This window comes from Anomaloglossus baeobatrachus, chromosome 7 (assembly GCF_048569485.1).
Source record: "Anomaloglossus baeobatrachus isolate aAnoBae1 chromosome 7, aAnoBae1.hap1, whole genome shotgun sequence".
NCBI lineage: Eukaryota > Metazoa > Chordata > Amphibia > Anura > Aromobatidae > Anomaloglossus > Anomaloglossus baeobatrachus.
In genome coordinates, this window is record NC_134359.1 from 5881618 (window position 1) to 5904240 (window position 22623).

The 22623-nt window shown below is 54.6% G+C and overlaps 1 protein-coding gene across 2 annotated transcripts in view; it reads left to right on the top strand.

The window, feature by feature from the left end:
• LOC142244898 (protein mono-ADP-ribosyltransferase PARP14-like) overlaps positions 1-22623 on the top strand; it is a 55699-nt gene that overhangs the window by 20029 nt on the left and 13047 nt on the right. Inside the window, exons 7-10 of one of the 2 annotated variants that reach the window (XM_075316978.1) lie at positions 5256-5492; positions 5562-5783; positions 16936-17011; positions 19787-19936. In XM_075316978.1, coding sequence (XP_075173093.1) covers positions 5256-5492; positions 5562-5783; positions 16936-17011; positions 19787-19936 — 685 coding nt within the window. The remainder of the gene's footprint in view (positions 1-5255; positions 5493-5561; positions 5784-16935; positions 17012-19786; positions 19937-22623) is intronic. The other variant, XM_075316979.1, reaches the window with a different exon arrangement.

The window sequence follows — 22623 nt, forward strand, 5'->3', positions numbered from 1 at the left end:
TGGCGGTCTCCTCTGTGGCGGTCTCCTCTGTGGCGGGTTCCTCTGTGGCGGTCTCCTCTCTGGCGGTTTCCCCTGTGGCGGTCTCCTATGTGGCGGGTTCCTCTGTGGCGATCTCCTATGTGGCGGGTTCCTCTGTGGCGGTCTCCTCTGTGGTGGTCTCCCCTGTGGCGGTCTCCTCTGTGGTGGTCTCCTCTGTGGTGGTCTCCTCTGTGGCGGTCTCCCCTGTGGCCGTCTCCTCTGTGGCAGTCTCCTCTGTGGCAGTCTCCTCTGTGGCGGTCTCCTCTGTGGCGGTCTCCTCTGTGGCGGGTTCCTCTGTGGCGGTCTCCCCTGTGGCCGTCTCCTCTGTGGTGGTCTCTTCTGTGGCGGTCTCTTCTGTGGCGGTCTCCTCTGTGGCGGTCTCCCCTGTGGCGGTCTCCTCTGTGGCGGTCTCCTCTGTGGTGGTCTCCTCTGTGCCGGTCTCCCCTGTGGCGGTCTCCTCTGTGGTGGTCTCCTCTGTGGCGGTCTCCCCTGTGGCGGTCTCCCCTGTGGCGGTCTCCTCTGTGCTGGTCTTCTCTGTGGCGGTCTCCCCTGTGGCGGTCTCCTCTGTGGCGGTCTCCTCTGTGGTGGTCTCCCCTGTGGCGGTCTCCTCTTTGGTGGTCTCCTCTGTGGCGGTCTCCCCTGTGGCGGTCTCCCATGTGGCGGTCTCCTCTGTGCCGGTCTTCTCTGTGGCGGTCTCCCCTGTGGCGGTCTCCTCTGTGGCGGTCTCCTCTGTGGTGGTCTCACCTGTGGCGGTCTCCTGTGGCGGGTCTCCTGTGGCTCCCCTGTGGCGGTCTCCTGTGGCGGGTTCCTCTGTGGCTGTCTCTTCTGTGGCGGTCTTCTCTGTGGCAGTCTCCCCTGTGGCGGTCTCCTCTGTGGCGGTCTTCTCTGTGGTGGTTTCCCCTGTGGCGGTCTCCTCTGTGGTGCTCTCCCCTGTGGCGGTCTCCTCTGTGGCTGTCTCTTCTGTGGCGGTCTCCTCTGTGGCGGTCTCCTCTGTGGCGGTCTCCTCTGTGGTGGTCTCCTCTGTGGCGGTCTCCCCTGTGGCGGTCTCCCATGTGGCGGTCTCCTCTGTGCCGGTCTTCTCTGTGGCGGTCTCCCCTGTGGCGGTCTCCTCTGTGGTGGTCTCCCCTGTGGTGGTCTCCTCTGTGGCGGGTTCCTCTGTGGCTGTCTCTTCTGTGGCGGTCTTCTCTGTGTCAGTCTCCCCTGTGGCGGTCTCCTCTGTGGCGGTTTCCCCTGTGGCGGTCTCCTCTGTGGTGCTCTCCCCTGTGGCGGTCTCCTCTGTGGCTGTCTCTTCTGTGGCGGTCTCCTCTGTGGCGGTCTCCTCTGTGGCGGTCTCCTCTGTGGCGGGTTCCTCTGTGGCGGTCTCCTCTGTGGTGGTTTCCTCTGTGGTCGTCTCCTCAGTGGCGGTCTCCTCTGTGGCGGGTTCCTCTGTGGCGGTCTCCTCTGTGGCGGTCTCCCCTGTGGCGGTCTCCTCTGTGGTGGTTTCCCCTGTGGCGGTCTCCTCTGTGGCGGGTTCCTCTGTGACGGGTTCCTCTGTGGCAGTCTCCTCTGTGGTGGTCTCATCTGCGGTGGTCTTCTCTGTGGCGGTCTCCTCTGTGGTGCTCTCCCCTGTGGCGGTCTCCTCTGTGGTGGTCTCCCCTGTGGCGGTCTCCTCTGTGGCGGTCTCCTCTGTGGTGGTCTCCTCTGTGGCGGGTTCCTCTGTGGCGGTCTCCTCTGTGGCGGTGTCCTCTGTGGCGGTCTCCCCTGTGGCGGGTTCCCCTGTGGCGGGTTCCTCTGTGGCGGTCTCCTCTGTGGCGGTCTCCTCTGTGGCGGGTTCCTCTGTGGCGGTCTCCTCTGTGACGGGTTCCTCTGTGGCGGGTTTCTCTGTGGCGGTCTCCCCTGTGGCGGTCTCCTCTGTGGCGGTCTCCTCTGTGGCGGGTTCCTCTGTGGCGGTCTCCTCTCTGGCGGTTTCCCCTGTGGCGGTCTCCTATGTGGCGGGTTCCTCTGTGGCGGTCTCCTATGTGGCGGGTTCCTCTGTGGCGGTCTCCTCTGTGGTGGTCTCCCCTGTGGCGGTCTCCTCTGTGGTGGTCTCCTCTGTGGTGGTCTCCTCTGTGGCGGTCTCCTCTGTGGCGGTCTCCCCTGTGGCCGTCTCCTCTGTGGCAGTCTCCTCTGTGGCAGTCTCCTCTGTGGCGGTCTCCTCTGTGGCGGTCTCCTCTGTGGCGGGTTCCTCTGTGGCGGTCTCCTCTGTGGCGGGTTCCTCTGTGGCGGGTTTCTCTGTGGCGGTCTCCCCTGTGGCGGTCTCCTCTGTGGCGGTCTCCTCTGTGGCGGGTTCCTCTGTGGCGGTCTCCTCTCTGGCGGTTTCCCCTGTGGCGGTCTCCTATGTGGCGGGTTCCTCTGTGGCGGTCTCCTATGTGGCGGGTTCCTCTGTGGCGGTCTCCTCTGTGGTGGTCTCCCCTGTGGCGGTCTCCTCTGTGGTGGTCTCCTCTGTGGCGGTCTCCCATGTGGCGGTCTCCTCTGTGGCGGTCTCCCATGTGGCGGTCTCCTCTGTGGCGGTCTCCCCTGTGGCCGTCTCCTCTGTGGCCGTCTCCTCTGTGGCAGTCTTCTCTGTGGCGGTCTCCTCTGTGGCGGGTTCCTCTGTGGCGGTCTCCCATGTGGCGGTCTCCTCTGTGGCGGGTTCCTCTGTGGCGGTCTCCTCTGTGGCGGTCTCCTCTGTGGCGGGTTCCTCTGTGGCGGTCTCCTCTGTGGCGGTCTCCTCTGTGGCGGTCTCCTCTGTGGCGGGTTCCTCTGTGGCGGTCTCCTCTGTGGCGGTCTCCTCTGTGGCGGTCTCCCCTGTGGGGGTCTCCTCTGTGGTGGTCTCCTCTGTGCTGGTCTTCTCTGTGGCGGTCTCCCCTGTGGCGGTCTCCTCTGTGGTGGTCTCCCCTGTGGCGGTCTCCTCTGTGGCGGGTTCCTCTGTGGCGGTCTCCTCTGTGGCGGTCTCCTCTGTGGCGGGTTCCTCTGTGGCGGTCTCCTCTGTGGCGGTCTCCTCTGTGGCGGTCTCCTCTGTGGCGGGTTCCTCTGTGGCGGTCTCCTCTGTGGCGGGTTCCTCTGTGGCGGTCTCCTCTGTGCCGGGTTCCTCTGTGGCGGTCTCCTCTGTGGCGGTCTCCTCTCTGGCGGTTTCCCCTGTGGCGGTCTCCTCTGTGGCGGGTTCCTCTGTGGCGGTTTCCCCTGTGGCGGTCTCCTCTGTGGCGGGTTCCTCTGTGGCGGTCTCCTCTGTGGTGGTCTCCTCTGTGGCGGTCTCCCATGTGGCGGTCTCCTCTGTGGCGGTCTCCTCTGTGGTGGTCTCCCCTGTGGCTGTCTCCTCTGTGGCAGTCTCCTCTGTGGCAGTCTCCTCTGTGGCGGGTTCCTCTGTGGCGGGTTCCTCTGTGGCGGTCTCCTCTGTGGCGGTCTCCTCTGTGGCGGGTTCCTCTGTGGCGGTCTCCTCTGTGGCGGGTTCCTCTGTGGCGGTCTCCCATGTGGCGGTCTCCTCTGTGGCGGTCTCCTCTGTGGCGGGTTCCTCTGTGGCGGTCTCCTCTGTGGCGGTCTTCTCTGTGGCGGTCTCCCATGTGGCGGTCTCCTCTGTGGCGGTCTCCCCTGTGGCCGTCTCCTCTGTGGCAGTCTCCTCTGTGGCAGTCTCCTCTGTGGCGGTCTCCTCTGTGGCGGGCTCCTCTTTGGCGGGTTCCTCTGTGGCGGTCTCCCATGTGGCGGTCTCCTCTGTGGCGGGTTCCTCTGTGGCGGTCTCCTCTGTGGCGGTCTCCTCTGTGGCGGTCTCCTCTGTGGCGGGTTCCTCTGTGGCTCTCTCCTCTGTGGCGGTCTTCTCTGTGGCGGTCTCCCCTGTGGCGGTCTCCTCTGTGGTGGTCTCCTCTGTGCTGGTCTTCTCTGTGGCGGTCTCCCCTGTGGCGGTCTCCTCTGTGGTGGTCTCCCCTGTGGCGGTCTCCTCTGTGGCGGGTTCCTCTGTGGCGGTCTCCTCTGTGGCGGTCTCCTCTCTGGCGGTTTCCCCTGTGGCTGTCTCCTCTGTGGCGGGTTCCTCTGTGGCGGTCTCCTCTGTGGCGGTCTCCTCTGTGGCGGGTTCCTCTGTGGCGGTCTCCTCTGTGGCGGGTTTCTCTGTGGCGGTCTCCCCTGTGGCGGTCTCCTCTGTGGCGGTCTCCTCTGTGCCGGGTTCCTCTGTGGCGGTCTCCTCTGTGGCGGTCTCCTCTCTGGCGGTTTCCCCTGTGGCGGTCTCCTCTGTGGCGGGTTCCTCTGTGGCGGTTTCCCCTGTGGCGGTCTCCTCTGTGGCGGGTTCCTCTGTGGCGGTCTCCTCTGTGGTGGTCTCCTCTGTGGCGGTCTCCCATGTGGCGGTCTCCTCTGTGGCGGTCTCCTCTGTGGCGGTCTCCCCTGTGGCTGTCTCCTCTGTGGCAGTCTCCTCTGTGGCAGTCTCCTCTGTGGCGGGTTCCTCTGTGGCGGGTTCCTCTGTGGCGGTCTCCTCTGTGGCGGTCTCCTCTGTGGCGGGTTCCTCTGTGGCGGGTTCCTCTGTGGCGGTCTCCTCTGTGGCGGTCTTCTCTGTGGCGGTCTCCCATGTGGCGGTCTCCTCTGTGGCGGTCTCCCCTGTGGCCGTCTCCTCTGTGGCAGTCTCCTCTGTGGCAGTCTCCTCTGTGGCGGTCTCCTCTGTGGCGGGCTCCTCTTTGGCGGGTTCCTCTGTGGCGGTCTCCCATGTGGCGGTCTCCTCAGTGGCGGGTTCCTCTGTGGCGGTCTCCTCTGTGGCGGTCTCTTCTGTGGCGGTCTCCTCTGTGGCGGGTTCCTCTGTGGCTCTCTCCTCTGTGGCGGTCTTCTCTGTGGCGGTCTCCCCTGTGGCGGTCTCCTCTGTGGTGGTCTCCTCTGTGCTGGTCTTCTCTGTGGCGGTCTCCCCTGTGGCGGTCTCCTCTGTGGTGGTCTCCCCTGTGGCGGTCTCCTCTGTGGCGGGTTCCTCTGTGGCGGTCTCCTCTGTGGCGGTCTCCTCTCTGGCGGTTTCCCCTGTGGCTGTCTCCTCTGTGGCGGGTTCCTCTGTGGCGGTCTCCTCTGTGGCGGTCTCCTCTGTGGCGGGTTCCTCTGTGGCGGTCTCCTCTGTGGCGGGTTCCTCTGTGGCGGTCTCCCATGTGGCGGTCTCCTCTGTGGCGGTCTCCTCTGTGGCGGGTTCCTCTGTGGCGGTCTCCTCTGTGGCGGTCTCCTCTGTGGCGTGGCCATTTCCCGTGGTACGCTCCTCCTGTGTGACCCGTTTCTCCATGTTGCAGACAGACGTGGTAGTGAACAGTGTGGGCAGCGATCTGGATGTCTCCAGGGGTAGAGTCTCCAGTTCCCTGCACTCTCGTGCTGGCTCCATCCTGCAGCAGCTCCTGGATGATGCGCACGCGGGGGCTCCGGTGTCCGCTGGGACCGTCATTGCCACCGACGGCTGCAATCTCAGCTGCAAGAGCATCCTTCATGCCGTGTGTCCGAAGTGGGACAATGGACGCGGATCCTCGGAGACGGTAATCCTGAGCGGGAGAGAGTGCGGTCTCTCCGAGGAGCGCGGCTGATCTGTCACCTTCTTGTATCAGATCCTGCGCGGCATCATCCAGCATTGCCTGACCTGGACCAACCAGCGGCGTCTGACCACCCTGTCCATCCCCGCACTGGGCACCGGCAATCTGGCCTTCCCCAAGGACCTCGCAGCGGAGCTCATGCTCCATGAAATCTCCCAATTCAGCTCCAAAAATAAACCCCAGCATCTGAAGGAAGTGGACATTGTCCTTCACCCAAAGGACAAAGACACAATCCAGGTAAGTGCTGCCCCTCCTTGTCACTAAAAATGAGGCGTCAATGTAACACGGTGAGGACAGAAACCCGCGGCTGTACAGGAAGGAAGAATATACTGCCCCTATGTACAAGAAAATATCTACTATAATACTGCCCCTATATACAAGAATATAACTACTATAATACTGCCCCCTATACATAAGAATATACTGCCCCTATACATAAGAATATAACTACTATAATACTGCTCCTATATACAAGTATATAACTACTATAATACTGCTCCTATATACAAGAATATAACTACTATAATACTGCCCCTATGTACAAGAATATAACTACTATAATACTGCTCCTATATACAAGAATATAACTACTATAATACTGCCCCTATGTACAAGAATATAACTACTATAATACTGCTCCTATATACAAGAATATAACTACTATAATACTGCTCCTATATACAAGAATATATCTACTATAATACTGCCCCTATGTACAGGAATATATCTACTATAATACTGCTCCTATGTACAAGAATATAACTACTCTAATACTGCCCCCATATACATAAGAATATACTGCCCCTATACATAAGAATATAAGTACTATAATACTGCCCCTATGTACAAGAATATAACTACTATAATACTTCTCCTATGTACAAGAATATAACTACTATAATACTGCCCCCTATATACAAGAATATAACTACTATAATACTGCCCCTATATACAAGAATATAACTACTATAATACTGCCCCCTATGTACAAGAATATAACTACTATAATACTGCTCCTATGTACAAGAATATAACTACTATAATACTGCTCCTATATACAAGAATAGAACTACTATAACACTGCCTCCTATGTACAAGAATATTACTACTATAATACTGCCCCTATATACAAGAATATAACTACTATAATACTGCACCTATATACAAGAATATAACTACTATAATACTGCTCCTATGTACAAGAATATAACTACTATAATACTGCTCCTATATACAAGAATATAACTGCTATAATACTGCCCCCTATGTACAAGAATATAACTACTATAATACTGCTCCTATGTACAAGAATATAATTACTATAATACTGCCCCTATATACAAGAATACAACTACTATAATACTGCCCCCTATGTACAAGAATATAACTACTATAATACTGCCCCTATGTACAAGAATATAACTACTATAATACTGCTCCCTATGTACAAGAATATAACTACTATAATACTGCTCCTATGTACAAGAATATAATTACTATAATACTGCCCCTATGTACAAGAATATAACTACTATAATACTGCCCCTATATACAAGAATATAACTACTATAATACTGCTCCTATGTACAAGAATATAACTACTATAATTCTGCTCCTATATACAAGAATATAACTACTATAATACTGCCCCTATGTACAAGAATATAACTACTATAATACTGCTCCTATGTACAAGAATATAACTACTATAATACTGCACCTATATACAAGAATATAACTACTATAATACTGCCCCTATGTACAAGAATATAACTACTATAATACTGCCTCTATGTACAAGAATATAACTACTATAATACTGCACCTATATTCAAGAATATAACTACTATAATACTGCTCCTATATACAAGACTATAACTACTATAATAATTCTGCCCCATGTACAAGAATATAACTACTATAATACTGCTCCTATATACAAGAATATAACTACTATAATACTGCTCCTATATACAAGAATATAACTGTCACAAACCACCGGGGGGGTCACTCAGAAATCCCCCGCGCTGGCTACCAGTACGTCACAATCGGGGGGTAACAAGTGGGGGTCACCCCTCCTTTATACCTCCCGACCGACAGACAGAGCACGTGACGCGCTCTCTACGCCCCTCTTATAGTCAGGCCAATTATGGAATTGCCCGACCATAAGCAAGGAGGCCGCTATACTACTTATGCCGATTATTGAAGGGTCCCCGGTGAGAGTAGGGTATATATTCCCCCGACCTCCGCGGGCGGAATATATAAAATCTCCCCGAATCTCACTGGCCTCCCCACAATAATCCTTGGCACAACTCGCTGCCACCAACCGATTTACGGTAACTATTAGCCGAACACACAGACGTGGGATTCAAGATCGAGATAACAGAACAGCCCAAGATTAATTATATAATTTAATCAGCCTAAAGCACACTAGAACTACAATATATACAATAGGGAATCTACAGAATATACATATGTCAGAGTACAGTTACAATCAAAGCATGGGTTACAAACAGGCATACACAGTTCCAGCAGTTACCTTGTTGCGTCTGGCCACAGGGGGGCGCTGTAGACCAGGTTTCCAGGAACTCCCTCACAGGTCTTTCCCAACCAGGCCCCCGAGCAGAAGAACCCTGGAAAATGGCCGAAGTAGGGTTATCAACCTGGGCAGATCCAGGTCCCCTCCTACCTTCGTGACCTCACAGGGAGCACTGCTCCACCCCTGGCTGGAGTTATGGACAAAATCCACAACATGGAATATGGGCCATAACTTTGCCTGGGAGCGTCGTAGGCGGACGCCAATGCTCTCATTGTGACAGTTATGAATTTAGCTACAGAACGAGGGGACTCATGACCTGTCTGCCAGTTCCCCATTGGCTGATATCACGCCTGGGGCATTTCCCAATGTCCTGCTCCCATAAAAAGGGTGTGCCGGCATCGTCCGCATGCGGAGACACCATTTTTATGGTTGCCATATTTATCGGAAATATGGCTTGCGAGATATGAACCATTTTTTACTGGAGTCGTTCTGTCTGGCTACTTCCAGAGCCTTGCTAATTAGATAGCAGCTCCTACTACAGGGTGACGGCAGGGAGTCATCCTGTGTCCATTGTTCCCACACCACCTCATTTCCATATCACAGGACATGGCCATGGAGGTGTAACACCTTCACAGATGCTGGACATTGAGAACAAGAAGGGAGGGGGCACTGCCAGGGAGTGATGAGGGATTATGACTGGAGTCATAATTCATCTTCATATCCCGGGATTTGCCTCACACCTCCCCCCTTTTGAGGGCGCTAGGGGGCAGCACACTCCGGTGTTCCCCCGTGCGCCCGTCCGCGACCTCTCCTTGTCGGGACAGCCCGTCTGCGTTACCGTGGTCACGGCCCCTTTTGTGGCGAATGGTGAAGTTGTATTGCTGGAGCGCAAGGCTCCATCGCAACAATCGCCCATTCGTCCCAGAGACGGTGTGCAACCAGCTGAGGGGATTGTGGTCCGTCTCCACGATGAAGTGGCGCCCGTATAGATAGGGTTGCAGACGCTGCAGGGCCCACACTATGGCCAGGCACTCCTTCTCCATCGTGGAATAGGCAACTTCCCTTGGTAACAGCTTCCTGCTCAGGTACAAGACTGGGTGCTCTTGGCTCGCAGAGTCCACCTGGCTGAGCACCGCACCGAGGCCGAAGTCACTGGCGTCGGTCTGTACTACAAACGGCCGCGTGAAGTCGGCTGCCTGTAGCACGGGCGGGCTGGACAGGGCGTCCTTTAGGGCCCGGAAGGCTGTCTCGCAGTCCATTGTCCAATCGACTGCAGAGGGCAGCTTCTTCTTGGTGAGGTCCGTCAAGGGCTTTGCCAGGCTACTATAGCATGGAACAAACCTCCTATAGTACCCAGCGGTCCCCAAGAAGGACATCACCTGCTTCTTGGTCCTGGGGGTGGGCCAGGATGCGATGGCTTCCACTTTCTCAGGCTCGGGCTTCAGTGTTCTCCCACCTACCCGGTGACCGAGGTACTGGACCTCGCTCATGGCCAGCTGACACTTTCCCGGCTTGATGGTCAAACCTGCCCGGTGGATCCGCCTGAGCACCTGTGCTAGATGCTCTAGGTGGTCCTCCCAGGTGGGACTGAAGACGGCAATGTCATCCAGGTACGCGGCCGCGTACCCTTCAAGTCCCTTGAGCAGGGTGTTGACCATCCGCTGGAAAGTGGCAGGGGCATTCCTCATCCCGAATGGCATCACCGTGGACTCGTACAGTCCAAATGGGGTAATAAAGGCAGAGCGTTCCCTGGCCTTGCGAGTCAGGGGGATCTGCCAATATCCCCGGCTCAGATCCATGATGGTCAGGTACTGAGCCCCGGCCAACTGATCGAGCAGGTCATCGATGCGTGGCATTGGGTACGCATCGGCGACCGTGACAGCATTGAGCCCCCTGTAGTCCACGCAGAACCGAGTGGTTCGGTCCTTCTTAGGGACGAGGACTACAGGCGAGGCCCAAGCGCTGTTGGATGCCTGGATCACCCCCAGCTTCAGCATCTCGTCAATCTCCTGGCGCATGTGTTGCTGCACCTCCAGGGAGACCCGATATGCTGAACGCCGGATCGGGGGATGATCCCCCGTGTCCACGTGATGGACAGCCAAGTCAGTCCTTCCGGGCTGGTTGGTAAACAACCCCCGGAAGGGGAGGAGGGTGGCCCACAGCTGGGACCGTTGGTCCTCCAAGAGCTGGTGGCCAACCTCCACATCCTCCATGGATCTGCCTGCCCTAACCTGGGCTAGCATATCCAAGAGGGTTTCCGCTTCTCCCTCCTCGGGCAGGTTGCACACGGGGAGCGCACATGCCTCCCGCTCATGATGTGCCTTCATCATGTTCACATGGAAGGGCCTCCGCCTTCCACGGGCAGGGTCCAGGGTGACCAGGTACGTCACAGGGTTGAGCTGCTGGTACACGAGGTATGGGCCTTCCCAGGCTGCCTGAAGCTTGTCCTGTGGTACGGGGACCAGTACCCACACCTTTTGACCCACTTGGTAGGTCCTCTCACAAGCGTTCTGGTCGTACCAACGCTTCTGATCGGCCTGGGCTTGAGCCATATTGTCGTGTACCAGTTGCGTCAAGGCCTGCATTTTGTCCCGGAAGCGCATGACATACTCGATAACCGACACTCCAGGGGTGGCCAAATCCCCTTCCCAAGCCTCTTTCACCAGAGCCAGGGGGCCCCGCACACGTCGCCCGTACAGGAGCTCAAACGGTGAGAATCCTGTTGAGGCCTGTGGAACCTCCCGGTAAGCAAATAACAGGTGTGGGAGATACCGCTCCCAGTCACGCCCATGGGAGTCGACCAACATCTTAAGCATCTGCTTTAAGGTGCCATTGAACCGCTCGCACAGGCCATTAGTCTGTGGATGGTACGGGCTGGCCACCAGATGTCGCACCTGGACTTGCTTACAGAGGGCCTCCATCAGCTGGGACATGAATTGGGTCCCCCGGTCAGTGAGCATTTCCTGGGGAAAACCCACTCGGGAGAAAATCTCCAGCAATGCGGTGGCCACCGTGTCAGCCCGAATGGACGACAAGGCCACTGCTTCTGGGTACCGGGTGGCATAGTCCACTACCGTCAGTAGGAAGCGTTTCCCGGAGCTGCTGGGGATGGCCAGCGGGCCGACCAGATCCACAGCCACCCTCCTGAAAGGCTCATCGATGATTGGCAGAGATACTAGTGGGGCTTTGGGGCGTGGCCCCGCCTTCCCCACTCTCTGACAGGTTTCACACGAACGGCAGTAGGCAGCCACATCGGCCCCCATTTTTGGCCAGTAGAAATGCTGGTTTAACCTGGCCTTGGTCTTAGCGATCCCTAGGTGTCCGGCCATCGGAATCTCATGTGCGATCCGCAACAACTCCGTCCGGAACGGATAGGGTACCACCAACTGTCGGTCCCTGGGCCACGCCTCCGGTGAACCCTGCTGGACCGTGGCCCGGTACAGCCGTCCTTGGTCCCAGACCACTCGCTCCGGGTCCGAGTCCGAGGGAGGCTGTGCCGCCTGCTCCTTAAGAGCTTTCAGGCTGTCGTCAGCTTCTAACGCTGCCTGAAACCCCTGACTAGATGTGGCCAGAATCGACGAGACTGTCACATCTTCGGTCAGTACCCCGGGACCTGTGTCCTGGCCTCCACCTGACTCGGCTGCCACTTGGTCAGAAGGGGAAGAGCTATCGGACCTCCGGGAGGCCCCTTGGCTTCCAGCACTCCCACTGCGGGTGACAGCGGCCACAGCCGCTGCGACCGTGGGTCGTGCCTGCTCCTCCTCCGTTCCTGACCAAGTCGCCGGTTCAGGCAGACCTACCTGGCTTCCTGACACCCCGGTTGTGGGGGAACCATGCACCGAGATCTTACCTGGGAGCACTTCCGCTCCTGGACCGGCCCCAATCTCACCTGCCTGTTCCCCTCCTGCAGCAACAGAACCCCGCTGTGAAATCTCTGGGGACCCCACATTTGCTGTGGTAGCCCCCACCCCACACACTGGTCCTCCCCCTGCAGCACCCTGCTCTCTGCTTATCCCTGCAGAGGGCAACAGATCCCAGCTCACAGGCTGGTTACTTGTAGAGGCATTGTCACACCTTTCTCTGACCCCCTCCCCTGTCACAGCTGCAGCTGAGTGTGTGTCTATGGTGTCTATGCAAGCAGAAATATCAGAGTTCACTCCCTCCTCCCTTACATCATTCATAGATAACACATTAACATTGTCCGGAGGCATGTCAGTACGGGCTGAAGGTTCAGCCCTTGGTTGGGGCCCAAACTGGGAGGTTATCTGCCCCAAATCTGTCCCAAGTAGCACGTTTGCGGGGATCCGATCAGTTACCCCCACCTCCCTCACCCCTCGCCCTGCGCCCCAGTCCACATAAATGTCAGCAACAGGCAGCGCCGGGTCAGTGCCTCCAATCCCGGAGACAGCGAGGGTTTTTCCAGGGATCAAGTCTTGGGGGGACACCATCTCAGGCCGCACCAGAGTCACCTCCGAGGCGCTGTCTCGCAGTCCTATGGTCACAGACCGGCCGACGGTGACAGGTTGGAAGCTGTCCAGGGACCTACCACCACCCCCACCCACACAATACACCTTGGGCGGCCCTTGGGACGGGGACGGAGCCGGGGCCTTGGGACGCTGAGGGCACATGGCCTTGAAGTGTCCAGGTAGGTTGCACTGGTGGCACCGTCTTGGTTCCGCCACGGGCCTGGAGAGGGGAGTTGAGGGGGACACCCCCTGCAGTCTAGGGGCAGGTGGGGCAGTCGCAGAATTCATCTTACCCCCTCTCCAGGTGCTGCTGGTGGCCGCTCTCCTGGCCTCAGGGGCCCGGTTGTTGGTGTAGTCATCGGCAAGGGCAGCTGTAGCCGTGGACCCCTTTGGCTTCTGGTCTCGGATGAACTGGCGGAGATCCTCAGGGCAGTTCCACAAGAGTTGCTCCGTGATGACCAAGTCCAGGATCTCTGGTCCGGTGGAAAGCTGCAGGCCTTGGGTCCAGTGGTCGGCAGCTCGGGCAAGTGCCCGCCGGTGGTCAGCCCAGGAGTCCTTTGGTCCCTTCTGCAGGGTCCGGAACTTCTTGCGGTAGGACTCCGGAGTGAGATTGTACTGTTGGATCAGGGCCCGCTTGATGGTGTCGTAGCCCTGATCTGCCTCAGCAGGCAAGTCCCCAAGGATATCCAGGGCCTTACCCCTTAAACGGGGGGTCAGGTATTTGGCCCACTGGTCCTTGTCCAGATGGTGCTGCAAGCAAGTCCGTTCAAAAGCCGTCAAGAAAGAGTCCAAGTCTCCATCCTTCTCCAGCACTGGGAAGTCCTCAACACGGACCTTTGGAAGTTTGGTGTCTCGAAGGTCACGTGTGGCTGATGAGGGCCGGAGCTGAGCTAGCTGCAGCTGGTAGTCACGGTCTGCCTGTCGCTCTCGCTCTCGCTCTTCACGCGCTGCCTGCCGCTCTCGCTCCGCAGCCTCACGCTCTGCGTGCCGCTCCGCAGCCTCAGCGTCACGCGCTGCCTGCCGCTCTGCCCTGCGCTCTGCCAGGAGTTCCTTGTAGCCCTCCTGGTCTCCAGCCTGGAGAAGGGCCATAGCCATTTGAAGAAGGCTATCCGAGCCTCCCAGGCTCGGTGGAATGGCACGTGGTGATCTGCGGCCCGCTGCGGAGCCTGGTGATTCACTGTCCATTGCAGAGCGGAGGGCTGGCATCTGGCTCGTTGAGGACCCTTGGGTGAGCTGCTCCTCATCTTGTCCATAATTGCCAGCTTGTGCGCTGTCCTCTGCAGAACGGTTTTCTGGCGTCGAGCTCCTGGAGGACTCGTGGGCAACCTCCTCATTGCTGTCCACAGCACCGTCCTCCCTCTCTTCGGCTCCTGCCTTAGCATTGGCCAGTTGCATAGCTCTGCTCCTGGTGCCATCAGCCATTCTTGCAGACTTTTGGTCACTGACACAGAACTGACACCTGATGCCTCCACACACCTTACAGTATCTGCACTCTGACACTCTAGTGTTGAGCTAGTCTGAAGACCCCAGCAGCCACAGCTGCTGCAGGCAGTCTTTAGTGTCTGGGAGTATGGGTCTCACACTCACACACACTATTATCTCGATCCCACCGCTATGCCACCAATATGTCACAAACCACCGGGGGGGTCACTCAGAAATCCCCCGCGCTGGCTACCAGTACGTCACAATCGGGGGGTAACAAGTGGGGGTCACCCCTCCTTTATACCTCCCGACCGACAGACAGAGCACGTGACGCGCTCTCTAGCGCCCCTCTTATAGTCAGGCCAATTATGGAATTGCCCGACCATAAGCAAGGAGGCCGCTATACTACTTATGCCGATTATTGAAGGGTCCCCGGTGAGAGTAAGGTATATATTCCCCCGACCTCCGCGGGCGGAATATATAAAATCTCCCCGAATCTCACTGGCCTCCCCACAATAATCCTTGGCACAATTCGCTGCCACCAACCGATTTACGGTAACTATTAGCCGAACACACAGACGTGGGATTCAAGATCGAGATAACAGAACAGCCCAAGATTAATTATATAATTTAATCAGCCTAAAGCACACTAGAACTACAATATATACAATAGGGAATCTACAGAATATACATATGTCAGAGTACAGTTACAATCAAAGCATGGGTTACAAACAGGCATACACAGTTCCAGCAGTTACCTTGTTGCGTCTGGCCACAGGGGGGCGCTGTAGACCAGGTTTCCAGGAACTCCCTCACAGGTCTTTCCCAACCAGGCCCCCGAGCAGAAGAACCCTGGAAAATGGCCGAAGTAGGGTTATCAACCTGGGCAGATCCAGGTCCCCTCCTACCTTCGTGACCTCACAGGGAGCACTGCTCCACCCCTGGCTGGAGTTATGGACAAAATCCACAACATGGAATATGGGCCATAACTTTGCCTGGGAGCGTCGTAGGCGGACGCCAATGCTCTCATTGTGACAGTTATGAATTTAGCTACAGAACGAGGGGACTCATGACCTGTCTGCCAGTTCCCCATTGGCTGATATCACGCCTGGGGCATTTCCCAATGTCCTGCTCCCATAAAAAGGGTGTGCCGGCATCGTCCGCATGCGGAGACACCATTTTTATGGTTGCCATATTTATCGGAAATATGGCTTGCGAGATATGAACCATTTTTTACTGGAGTCGTTCTGTCTGGCTACTTCCAGAGCCTTGCTAATTAGATAGCAGCTCCTACTACAGGGTGACGGCAGGGAGTCATCCTGTGTCCATTGTTCCCACACCACCTCATTTCCATATCACAGGACATGGCCATGGAGGTGTAACACCTTCACAGATGCTGGACATTGAGAACAAGAAGGGAGGGGGCACTGCCAGGGAGTGATGAGGGATTATGACTGGAGTCATAATTCATCTTCATATCCCGGGATTTGCCTCACAATAACTACTATAATACTGCTCCTATATACAAGAATATAACTACTATAATACTGCACCTATATACAAGAATATAACTACTATAATACTGCTCCTATGTACAAGACTATAACTACTATAATTCTGCCCCTATGTACAAGAATATAACTACTATAATACTGCTCCTATATACAAGAATATAACTACTATAATACTGCCCCCTATGTACAAGAATATAACTACTATAATACTGCCCCTATGTACAAGAATATAACTACTATAATACTGCTCCTATGTACAAGAATATAACTACTATAATACTGCTCCTATATACAAGAATATAACTACTATAATACTGCCCCCTATGTACAGGAATATAACTACTATAATACTGCCCCTATGTACAGGAATATAACTACTATAATACTGCTCCTATGTACAAGAATATAACTACTATAATACTGCCCCTATATACAAGACTATAACTACTATAATACTGCCCCTATGTACAAGAATATAACTACTATAATACTGCTCCTATATACAAGAATATAACTACTATAATACTGCTCCTATATACAAGAATATAACTACTATAATACTGCTCCTATATACAAGAATATAACTACTATAATACTGCCCCCTATGTACAGGAATATAACTACTATAATACTGCCCCTATGTACAGGAATATAACTACTATAATACTGCTCCTATGTACAAGAATATAACTACTATAATACTGCTCCTATGTACAAGAATATAACTACTATAATACTGCCCCTATATACAAGAATATAACTACTATAATACTGCCCCTATATACAAGAATATAACTACTATAATACTGCTCCTATGTACAAGAATATAACTACTATAATACTGCTCCTATGTACAAGAATATAACTACTATAATACTGCCCCTATATACAAGAATATAACTACTATAATACTGCCCCTATATACAAGAATATAACTACTATAATACTGCTCCTATATACAAGAATATAACTACTATAATACTGCTCCTATGTACAAGAATATAACTACTATAATACTGCACCTATATACAAGAATATAACTACTATAATACTGCCTCTATGTACAAGAATATATCTACTATAATACTGCCCCTATGTACAAGAATATAACTACTATAATACTGCTCCCTATATACAAGAATATAACTGCTATAATACTGCTCCCTATATACAAGAATATAACTACTATAATACTGCCCCTATGTACAAGAATATAACTACTATAATACTGCCCCTATGTACAAGAATATAACTACTATAATACTGCCCCTATGTACAAGAATATAACTACTATAATACTGCCCCTATATACAAGAATATAACTACTATAATACTGCCCCTATGTACAAGAATATAATTACTATAATACTGCCCCATGTACATTAATGGATATACAGTACAATGCCTGTGAATCTTTCTCAGTGTCCATCTTTTCATGTCTTCTGCAGGCGTTCAGCAGTCATGTAGCGGGTTGCACTGATGGCGGCACAGCAGGCAGGAGGCAGCACTACAGGCCGGGCTCCGGTTAGTTCCATTATTTCTGGATCCTCTCTTCCCGGTTGATGTTTTTCTTTCTCAGTTGGAGACTTTTTCTTCTTCTCCTTTGTTAAATAGGAGCCAGTATTTGCCATTGGTGACTGACAACCTAGGAGATGTCAACCACTGACCCGACACCCACTGACCCGACACCCACTGACCCGACACCCACTGACCCGACACCCACTGACCCGACACCCACTGACCCGACACCAACTGACCCGACACCCACTGACCCGACAACCACTGACCCGACACCCACTGACCCGACACCCACTGACCTGACACCAACTGACCCGACACCCACTGACCCGACACCAACTGACCCGACACCCACTGACCCGACACCCACTGACCCGACACCCACTGACCCGACACCAACTGACCCGACACCCACTGACCCGACAACCACTGACCCGACACCCACTGAACAGACACCTGTCAGGGAAAGGGGAGGAAGAGGAAGGACGACCTCCCCTTTCCCCCAGACAGAGCACGTGACTCACTCTCTAGCGCCCCTCTTATAGTCAGGCCAATTGTGGAATTGCCGGACGATAAGCAATGAGGCCGCTATTCTACTATGCCGATGATTGAAGGGTTCCCGGTGAGAGTAAGGGATATATTCCCCCGACTCCCGCGGGCGGAATATATCTAATCCTCCCAGATCTCACTGGTTGCCCCACAATGATCCTTGGCATAAACTCTCTGCCACCAATCGATTACGATAACTATTAAGCCGAGCCCACAGACGTGGGATTCAGGATCGAGATAACAGAACAGCCCAAGATTAAATTATATATTTAATCGCCTTAAGGGCACACTAGAAACTACAATATATACAATATGAAATTTACAGAATATATAGATATATATGTCAGAATACATTTACAGGTAAGTTATGGATCACAAGCAGACATACAGATGTATCAATTACCTTAGGGTTGAGGGTTTGGCCCATGCAGGGGGTACTGTGTGGGGCCAGGGACATTTCAGGTATCCTCCACTACATGAATGAAGCATGTGACCCCCAGAAGAAATACAATGCGCAGATCCCTGCACCTACTTTTATCTTTTCTGTCTTGGGCTCATACGGCCCCCCTCGTGACATCATCCTGGCTGGGAATTCCCACCCCCTCGTGACATCATGCTGGCTGGGAATTCCCTCCCCCTCGTGACATCATCCTGGCTGGGGGTTCCCTCCCCTGCTGCTGGCTGGGAATTCCCTCCCCTGCTGCTGGCTGAGAATAATCTAACGTTATATTTCCCAGCATAACTCTGCCCCTGAGCTTCTCACACGGACGATATGACCCTTGTTTTGATAGGAAATATGAGGGTTCTGCGGGCTTCCAGTGGCCAGTTATTAATTATTGAGGGCTACGCACATCATACAGGTGTGCCAAAATATGTATTACGTGCGTCTGGCCCTCAGGGATATGAAAATGTGCCTATCTAATTTGTTTGGGCGATGTACTCCCCAATATCCAAACTCTTCTGATGGTTCCGAATCGCCTGGAGGAGATGTTCGAAGTTAGGTTATAAACCTGGAGCTCCCCTCCCACCTCCTGTGTAGGGCAATTCCCTCCGCAGGGGGGGTGCTGGATCAAGGCCTGGCCTAATTGGATTTTGACACCTTGAGTTTCACATTTGCTCTGTCTCTAAGCAGCAGGAAGGGAGGGGGTGACATCACGGAGTAGCTGACTGACATGAATGTCATAATTCTTATCACATCTCAGGATGTCCCTCACACACCCACTGACTTGACAACCACTGACCCGACACCCAGTGATCCGACACCCACTGACCCGACACCCACTGACTCGACACCCACTGACCCGACACCCACTGACCCGACACCCACTGACCCGACACCCACTGACCCGACACCCACTGACCCGACACCCACTGACCCGACACCCACTGATCCGACACCCACTGACCCGACACCCACTGACCCGAAACCCACTGACCCGACACCCACTGACCCGACACCCACTGATCTGACACCCACTGACTCGACAACCACTGACCCGACACCCACTGACCCGACACCCACTGACCCGACACCCACTGATCCGACACCCACTGACCCGACACCCACTGACCCGACACCCACTGACCCGACACCCACTGATCCGACACCCACTGATCCGACACCCACTGATCTGACACCCACTGACTCGACAACCACTGACCCGACACCCACTGACCCGACACCCACTGACCCGACAACCACTGACCCGACACCCACTAACCCGACACCTACTGTCCCGACACCCACTGGCCCGACACCCACTGATCCGACACCCACTGACCCGACACCCACTGACCCGACACCCACTGACCTGACACCCACTGACCCGACACCCACTGATCCGACACCCACTGACCTGACAACCACTGACCCGACACCCACTGTCCTGACACCCACTGGCCCAACACCCACTGACCCGAGAACCACTGACCCGACAACCACTAATCTGACAACCACTGATCTGACATCCAGTGCTCTGACACCCACTGATCTGGATCCTGCCTGGTCGGGGAGTCAGTACTTCCGCCCCCCTGTGGCGGGTCCTGGCGCTGCAGTCATCCTGTAGCTGTCCGACGCCTTTGATTACGTGTAGATGTAGGGGCCGGGGTCTGGTGGACGTGGCGGTCAGGACACGGCTGAGGTTCTGTGTTGTTTCCAGCCCGCAGAGCGCAGGAGCTGTAGAATTAGCCGGGTCGTCAGCAGATAGTCCCTGACCACCTTCTGTTTTGCAGTTTTCTGTGGAACAGTCACAAGTCCGTCTTTGGGAGTTCATGAGATGCGGATCGGCGCGCTGACCTTCCAGATCCGGAGCGGAGATATCACCAAAGATGGGGCCGAAGTCATCGTCAACTCCTCCAATGACAATTTCACTCTTTACTCAGGTGACCCTTCAAGACAATCCCAAAACAACAGCAGAAATCTCGAGATCTGTAACATCGCGACCCCTGACCTCACGGGCCCGGGGCCGGCACCGCTGCTGCAATCACTAGGGGACGATCCGCAGCCATGATGCAGGGTGCAGGAGAGAATCTGCCGGGGAGGACGGCTCGTGGGTAGAGGTGCGGCCAGTCTATTGAGGCTACACGGTTCAGCACCGTACAGGGGCCTTCCTCAGGCCACGACACCCCGCAGCACTCATCATGCAGATCCGGCACAGAGCGGAGCAGCAGCACGTCCTCTCTGCACAAGCTCTGCCACAGAGCTGGGTCTCGTTAAGGGGAGCAGTTCCACCTACTCCGGGGGTCACTACATTTACCCAAAACATCTTCACTGCTTTACATCCTCCCAAATAGGGGTATTCACGGTGAAGGCACGGCAGAAGACTGCGCCAGTGCAGTGCTGGGATCAGGGACTGTGCCAGTGCAGCGCTGGGATCAGAGACTGTGCCAGTGCAGCGCTGGGATCAGGGACTGTGCCAGTGCAGCGCTGGGATCAGAGACTGTGCCAGTGCAGTGCTGGGATCAGAGACTGTGCCAGTGCAGCGCTGGGATCAGAGACTGCGCCATTGCAGCGCTGGGATCAGAGACTGTGCCAGTGCAGCGCTGGGATCAGGGACTGTGCCAGTGCAGCGCTGGGATCAGAGACTGTGCCAGTGCAGCGCTGGGATCAGAGACTGTGCCAGTGCAGCGCTGGGATCAGAGACTGTGCCAGTGCAGCGCTGGGATCAGAGACTGTGCCAGTGCAGCGCTTGGATCAGGGACTGTGCCAGTGCAGCGCTGGGATCAGAGACTGTGCCAGTGCAGCGCTGGGATCAGGGACTGTGCCAGTGCAGCGCTGGGATCAGGGACTGTGCCAGTGCAGCGCTGGGATCAGAGACTGTGCCAGTGCAGCGCTGGGATCAGGGACTGTGCCAGTGCAGCGCTGGGATCAGAGACTGTGCCAGTGCAGCGCTGGGATCAGAGACTGTGCCAGTGCAGCGCTGGGATCAGAGACTGTGCTAGTGCAGCGCTGGGATCAGAGACTGTGCCAGTGCAGCGCTGGGATCAGAGACTGTGCCAGTGCAGCGCTGGGATCAGGGACTGTGCCAGTGCAGCGCTGGGATCAGAGACTGTGCCAGTGCAGCGCTGGGATCAGAGACTGTGCCAGTGCAGCGCTGGGATCAGAGACTGGAGATATTTCTGTTAGGATGAAACACACGTCAGACGGGAGGTTTCCGCACACCTCAGATCATGTGCGGAGTTATATTAACTCATCGTAAACAGCCTGGAAAAATCATGAGTCCATATCCTCTGCTGCTGTAAGCTCCACACTAGGCACATACCATCCTCTGCTGTAAGCTCCACACTAGGCACATACCATCCTCTGCTGTAAGCTTCACACTAGGCACATACCATCCTTTGCTGTAAGCTCCACACTAGGCAAATACCATCCTGTGCTGTAAGCTCCACACTAGGCACATACCATCCTCTGCTGTAAGCTTCACACTAGGCACATACCATCCTTTGCTGTAAGCTCCACACTAGGCACATACCATCCTGTGCTGTAAGCTCCACACTAGGCACATACCATCCTGTGCTGTAAGTTCCACACTAGGCACATACCATCCTGTGCTGTAAGCTCCACACTAGGCACATACCATCCTTTGCTGTAAGCTCCACACTAGGCACATACCATCCTTTGCTGTAAGCTCCACACTAGGCACATACCATCCTGTGCTGTAAGCTCCACACTAGGCACATACCATCCTCTGCTGTAAGCTTCACACTAGGCACATACCATCCTTTGCTGTAAGCTCCACACTAGGCACATACCATCCTTTGCTGTAAGCTCCACACTAGGCACATACCATCCTTTGCTGTAAGCTCCACACTAGGCACATACCATCCTTTGCTGTAAGCTCCACACTAGGCACATACCATCCTTTGCTGTAAGCTCCACACTAGGCACATACCATCCTGTGCTGTAAGTTCCACCCTAGGCACATACCATCCTGTGCTGTAAGCTCCACATCAGGCACATACCATCCTGTGCTGTAAGCTCCACACTAGGCACATACCATCTTCTGCTGTAAGCTCCACACTAGGCACATACCATCCTCTGCTGTAAGCTCCACACTAGGTACATAACATCCTTTGCTGTAAGCTCCACACTAGGCACATACCATCCTCTGCTGTAAGCTCCACACTAGGCACATACCATCCTTTGCTGTAAGCTCCACACTAGGCACATACCATCCTTTGCTGTAAGCTCCACACTAGGCACATACCATCCTTTGCTGTAAGCTCCACACTAGGCACATACCATCCTTTGCTGTAAGCTCCACACTAGGCACATACCATCCTGTGCTGTAAGTTCCACCCTAGGCACATACCATCCTGTGCTGTAAGCTCCACATCAGGCACATACCTTCCTGTGCTGTAAGCTCCACACTAGGCACATACCATCTTCTGCTGTAAGCTCCACACTAGGCACATCCCATCCTCTGCTGTAAGCTCCACACTAGGTACATAACATCCTTTGCTGTAAGCTCCACACTAGGCACATACCATCCTGTGCTGTAAGCTCCACACTAGGCACATACCATCCTTTGCTGTAAGCTCCACACTGGGCACATACCATCCTTTGCTGT